At 50.3% G+C, this 5,780-nt stretch overlaps 1 protein-coding gene across 1 annotated transcript; it reads right to left on the minus strand.

Annotated features, from left to right (window-relative positions):
• Positions 1–1,194: 1,194 nt before the first annotated feature.
• LOC124673461 (flavin-containing monooxygenase FMO GS-OX-like 9) lies at positions 1,195–2,797 on the minus strand. Its single transcript, XM_047209538.1, has 2 exons — positions 1,598–2,797; positions 1,195–1,446 (listed from the first exon to the last, which is right to left on the minus strand). Exons 1-2 carry the CDS (start codon positions 2,795–2,797, stop codon positions 1,195–1,197), a joined length of 1,452 nt encoding a protein of 483 aa, XP_047065494.1.
• Positions 2,798–5,780: the final 2,983 nt, after the last annotated feature.

Below are 5,780 nucleotides of genomic sequence, written 5' to 3' on the forward strand. Positions count from 1 at the left end.
TGGTCCGACTAGATCTTTTCGGGCTGCATATGCCAACTGGTAGATTCCGGCTACCGGGTTACGGGCGAAGGATCCAAACTGAGAAAGATTCCGGTTATTGTGCCACTCTCGGGGAGGTAAACAACACGGGAATGAAAAGAGCTAGCCAAACAATAAGCGTTCCATTCTTCTTTTCCTTTTGTGAGGGAAATGGTTCCATTCTTCTTGATCCAATTGAAACACATATTTTCCCGGTCAATCAAGTCCTAACCAGTACGTGCATGTTCGCCCGGAACACGATTCATGTGAAAAGGGCCATTTTTCTTGATTAACAAAGGTCCGCACGAGCGAAGTATTCAAACCGAGAAAGAAAGTAAATTGAATATATATACCCTCATATCTATATATTTATTAGGGCACATTGAATATGTGCCCTCTAAAGTATATAGCTACAACCCATAACTGCACTCAGGGATATATCTAATGGACGGCTCCAGGTAACGAACCAAAGGCAAGATATGGGGTGGAAGCATCCGCAAGTTCTCCAATGTAATTTCGTACCAAAACCTTATTATTTCCAAGCCATCTTTAATTGAGAATGAATCATGTGGGAAGAAATATTTTTTCATAGCCATTAGACCAGCCCCAAAATATGGGTCCCCTGGTTTTCAATGAACTTTGGGACAATGTACGTGAGCCTATGTATTTTATATTTAGAAGATCCTGCCACGCTTCATCTTCGGTAAGGAGTTTGATAAGTCATTTACCGAGAAAAGCTATATTAAGGTCATGAATCCCTAGATCTCCCTGGTCTTTAGGTCAACAAACCACACTCCATTTAACTAGTTGATATTCTTCTTTCCAAAAAAAATCTTGATAGGAAAGAATTCAATCTCCGCGAGACCTAATCTTCTGCTAAGAGATGGTAATTTCTTTCCAGTTATTTTTGTTGTCTCTACTTGACAAGTTTCCATTAAAGTTAGTTGAGAAATTGTGTGTCACGGGATAATCTCGTCACCGGCTCATGTATTTGGACAGCTAGTGACTACATTCTTTAGATAATAATAATATAGAAGAGATCATCTTCCTTGATATTGTGGAGTCACACAAGTGCCACTCATAAGTTGTTTGTGAAACCGACTCATTGATAAGCAAGTCCGCGGAGGCATGAAGATACACATTTCAGTATGTACGTGGAGTGGATGAATTTGGTTATCACTGTGCTTGTTCAGGAAGTCCAAGTGACTGTATTTGTGCACCAACAGAAGCAGCTTGGTTGGCATCGATCTGTTGTGCAGCCAATTGCCACGCCTCCACACCCTTGCGGATGGAGTCGGTGTCTTGGTAGTCGTCGCGGAAGGTCTCGAGGTTTTCAACCATGTTGATATAGGACGCCACCAGGAGCTCGATATTCCATCCCTCCACGCGAGGGAAGTCGCAGTATCTGTCCCCAAATTCATCCATGTACTGCAAAATCAGGGAATGAAACAAACAGAACGCGAAGCGCTAGGTTAATCTCCGAAATACAGAAGAATGAACAATGGGTGCTCGTGCTCGTGCTCGTGTGAGTTCATCATCGATTAATCGATTCAGTAGTACGGTTTTCAGGTAGGAGTACCGTTATATCAAACAAGCTGACGTCGTGGGTGTACTTCTTGGGCACGCCGGCGATCTCCCTGGAGCGGTACCACTCCTCCACGGACCGCAGCATCTCCTCCTCCGGCGGCAGCGTCCTCCTGCCGGACAGCACCTGCGCCACCCACTTGGCCTGCGCCTCGAAGAACCAGGGCGCGAACACCTTGATGGGTATGCCGATGAAGGAGAGCGACGGCGCCAGGGACGGCGGGAACACGTGCTCGAACAGCGGCCCCACGCGGTTGTCGTCGACGGTGACCTCCCCCGCCGTGTCCAGGAACGGGAACGAGTAGTCGTACCCCGTGCAGTAGATGACGGTGTCGGCGACGACGCTGGAGCCGTCGCCGAACACCGCCCGCCCGTCCTCGCACAGGCGCTCCAGGTGCAGCTGTACGCGCAGGCTGGCGCCGTGCTTGGCGAGCACCTTGGCGAGCCCCAGGGTCACCTCCTTCATGGACTGGGCGACGAGGTGCACCTCCTTGGCCACCTTGCGGACCTCCATGGCGATGTCCTTGCCGCTCTCCCCTGACCCGACCACCACCACCACCTCGCCCCGGAACGGCTCCGGCGTCCTGTACGAGTGGCTGTGCATCTGCCTCCCGCTCCACGCCTCCATGCCTTGGATGCTCGGCACTCTCGGCTGCGAGTAGTGGCCGTTCGCCACCACCACGGCGTCGAACACCTCCTCGGTTTCCACCTCCGCCAGGTCCACGGATCTCACCGCCCATTGCCGACACCTCGACGTGGGCTGCTGCTGCATGGCGACACGCAGGACGCGAGTGTTGAGTCTGACGAACTCCATGAGCCCGAAGGCGTCGCAGAAGTCCTTGAGGTAGAGGTACACCTCGCGGTGGCCCGGGAAACGACGTTGGTCGCGGCCGTCGCCGTCCTTGGGCGCGAAGTGGAAGTCGGTGAAGCCCATGTTCTCCCTGGCGCTGATGAGCCGGAGGGACGCGTAGATGCTGCTGTGCACCTTCACGGGCTCGTCGGTGCCAAGCGGGTCGGCGAGGTCGAGCCTCGGGTCGTACAGCCACTGCCCGCCCACGTCGCCGCTCTGCTCCAGCACCGTCACGTCGTGGCCCTCCCGCCGCAGCTCCCGCGCTGCCGCCAGCCCGGCCATGCCGGCTCCGATCACGCACACCTTCTTCCGTTGCAATGGCATGCTGTCATCATCGCAGACCATGTCTCCCAAATGAGTTTTTCTTGGCATGAACTGCGCTTCAATTCCTCTGCCTCCTTTATATGCACATTCTGATCAGTCCGTCAGCCACTCCACCCAGAGTGATTACATTATAATTAAGTTCTGAAAAGTTTAGATGGTGGCTGCACGATTACACAAAAAACAAACACGCGATGCTCGTGCCAACCAAGATAGCACGGGGACGTCCCCCGGTCGACGTGCCACAGCGACATGTGCCTCGCTGCTTACAGCAGGCCTGTTCATCGACTCACAAAGCCTCGTTGGCGATGGTGCTCTTTTGGATCTTGCAATGGTGGAGGCTCGGCGTCTCTTCTTGCGTTCGTCTCGGCGGCGTTGGAATTGGACGGCGGCCGCTGGCTACGGTGGTTGCAGGAAACCCTAGGGATCGTTTTGTATTTCTCGATCTTTTAGGATTTTATCTGCAAATTCAGGATAATCATTTTATCCCGGTTTGTCTTTTAGTTTCCACATGTGTTGCTTCATGTAACTTGATTTTCGATTAATGAAATATGTGGTTGCTCTCAAAAAAAAAAACTGCACATATAGTAGCTTAGGGTGCGTTTGCTGCACTTAGTACATTTGTTAAGTTAGGTAGTGTCCTAACCATTGTACGTATGTGTGTATGAGCTGGACAGATGAGATTAGATAGCTACGGTCGGTTGTCAAACCGCGTATAGATTACTAACAACCTCAAGATGTATCTATCCTGTACATACGACATGCTATATATATGAGATGAACCGGTGATCAATTGATCATCGCAGCCTAAACTCTTTCTCTCTCCCTTTTACTTTTACGTGGCATCAGAGGGCAACTAACCTATGTCGCTCGTTCCTCACACTGCTGCTCCTTCCAAGCCCATGGCGATCATCTCCGCCTCAACCACAACAACTTCATGTTGTGAAAGGCGCAGATGCTCACCCACCTCCGCAGCAACTCCCTACTAGGCTACATGGACGGCAACATCATCGCCCCCGACGCCGACATCACCACCACCACCGACGAGGGCGCCAACCGGCAGACGGTCACCACCGTCAACCCGGAATATGCCACCTGGTATGTGCGTGAACAGACCGCGCTGAGTGGCTTTCTCGCCACCGTCACCGAGGGGAGGTGCTCACCCAAATCATGGGGCGCGCATGGCCCGCGATGCCTGGCTCACCCTGGAGAGGATGTTTGCCTCCAGGACTCGTGCACGTGCTATCCAAATACGTGCGCAGCTAACTACTGCCAAGAAGAAAGGGACCTCGGCTGCAGACTACTTCAGGCAGATGAAGACGCTGTCGGACACACTCGCCGCGATCGGTCAGCCCCTGCGCGAGGACGACATCATCGCGTACATCCTTGCCCGCCTCGGGCCATATTTCGACAGCTTCGTCACCACCCTCACCGTCAAGAACAACGACCTCACGCTGGATAAGGTATACGCCCACCTCCTTGCCTACGAACGTCGCCATGATCAGCATGATTCAGACTATGGGCTCGGTGGAAACTCCTCCGCTAACTCCACTCGCCACACTGGTGGCGGCAACCAATCTGGTGGCCGCGTCAATGGAGGTGGCCGTGGGTGCGGCCAAGGCCGCAATGGAGGAGGTGGTCGTGGCCAAGGACATGGCCGCGGCAATGGCAACACGGGCGGCAGCAACTCCAGGGGCAGTAATGCTCCACGCCCAGTATGCCGGATCTGCAACGAGGTCGGGTGATGGCTATGAAATACGCCATATTTTCTCGCGTTTAAACCCTTAGCTAAGTCAAGAAATTGACTAAGTTTACCTCTCAACTTGCCAGTAATGCCTAATCAATGCAAAGATGTACAATCTCTTCTATTTTTGGATGTTGTGTAGAAATCACGTCATAATGACAAATGGACCTGCAATTACTAAAGAAAATCATGTCATGAGCATGTCAAAGTTGACTATACTCGGAAAGGCGGTTCCTGTGGCTTTAACAGGCATCAGTACGGGCAAGCCCTACCCGTACCGTCCGCCCGTACCACCTGCGATTGCGTTCCCGAGGTCAAACACTATAAAATTCGTGAAGGGACCGACATTGAAAATAGAGCCATTCATCGCCAAACAGAGCCGCCATCTACCAGATCCATCTGCACCACACCGAAGGAGATCCATCACCACAGTTCATCCATCCCATCTTCCATCTCCTCCATAGCCATAGCCATCACCATTGTAATAGAGATCCCCTTGAGAATTGACGACCATTGTAAGAATATTGTGATCTCAATCTAAGTATTTTGCACAATGATTTCTATCTTTGTATTTGATCTTGATATTGCGTGTGAGTAGTCCTCACGGGCTGCGGGTTGGGGTGAATCCTTGCAACATTCATGTGCATCTAATCTTATGATATGTGTAAAGATTGAATAGAAGTTTTGCAATCTTGTATCCTTGTCTCTTTGACTCATCTTGATGATCTGCAAGTACTCATATCATTCGAGTCGATCAAGGAAAGAGGTGGGATGAGTGGACAACGGCGTGCTACCGCGAAACCTCAGTGACAGAAAGAGAAAAGTAACGATACATGTTTAGTTATTCATTCAGGATCATAGCACAATCATCTAGCTTAAGTCTTTGGTCTGTATTTACTTAAAAAATCTTGTTACTTGCGGCTGCGAGGACAATGGTTGGACCATTAGGCTCTTGTCATCTATGGCTTTAGGGGAAAGAGTATTTACGAATGTGCTACTCAAAAATCTCTTATCTCTATTTTATTTGTTACACATATGAGCTTCATTTATATATGTATGCATAGCTGCAGGTGAAACCTTAGCACTGACCTATTTCTATCATTGAACACCGACCCCCTTAAAACTAAACTAGATAGGTTCGGGTGAAGATAAAGTACACTAGCAAGTCTTGTAGATGTTTCCTACACACCATTTAGCAATGCTTTCCAAGGTTTGATTAAACCTAGGTCTTCTAGAGAAAAAGCTTATCATACTACAATCCAT

Source organism: Lolium rigidum, chromosome 7 (genome assembly GCF_022539505.1).
Source record: "Lolium rigidum isolate FL_2022 chromosome 7, APGP_CSIRO_Lrig_0.1, whole genome shotgun sequence".
NCBI lineage: Eukaryota > Viridiplantae > Streptophyta > Magnoliopsida > Poales > Poaceae > Lolium > Lolium rigidum.

Bases quoted from the DNA above. Each gene is read 5' to 3' on its own strand.
- LOC124673461 (XM_047209538.1), bottom strand. From the start codon at position 2,797: ATGGTCTGCGATGATGACAGCATGCCATTGCAACGGAAGAAGGTGTGC. The intron at 1,447-1,597 runs GTACTCCTACCT...CTGATTTTGCAG, and splicing joins TCAGCTTGTTTGATATAACG to TACATGGATGAATTTGGGGA.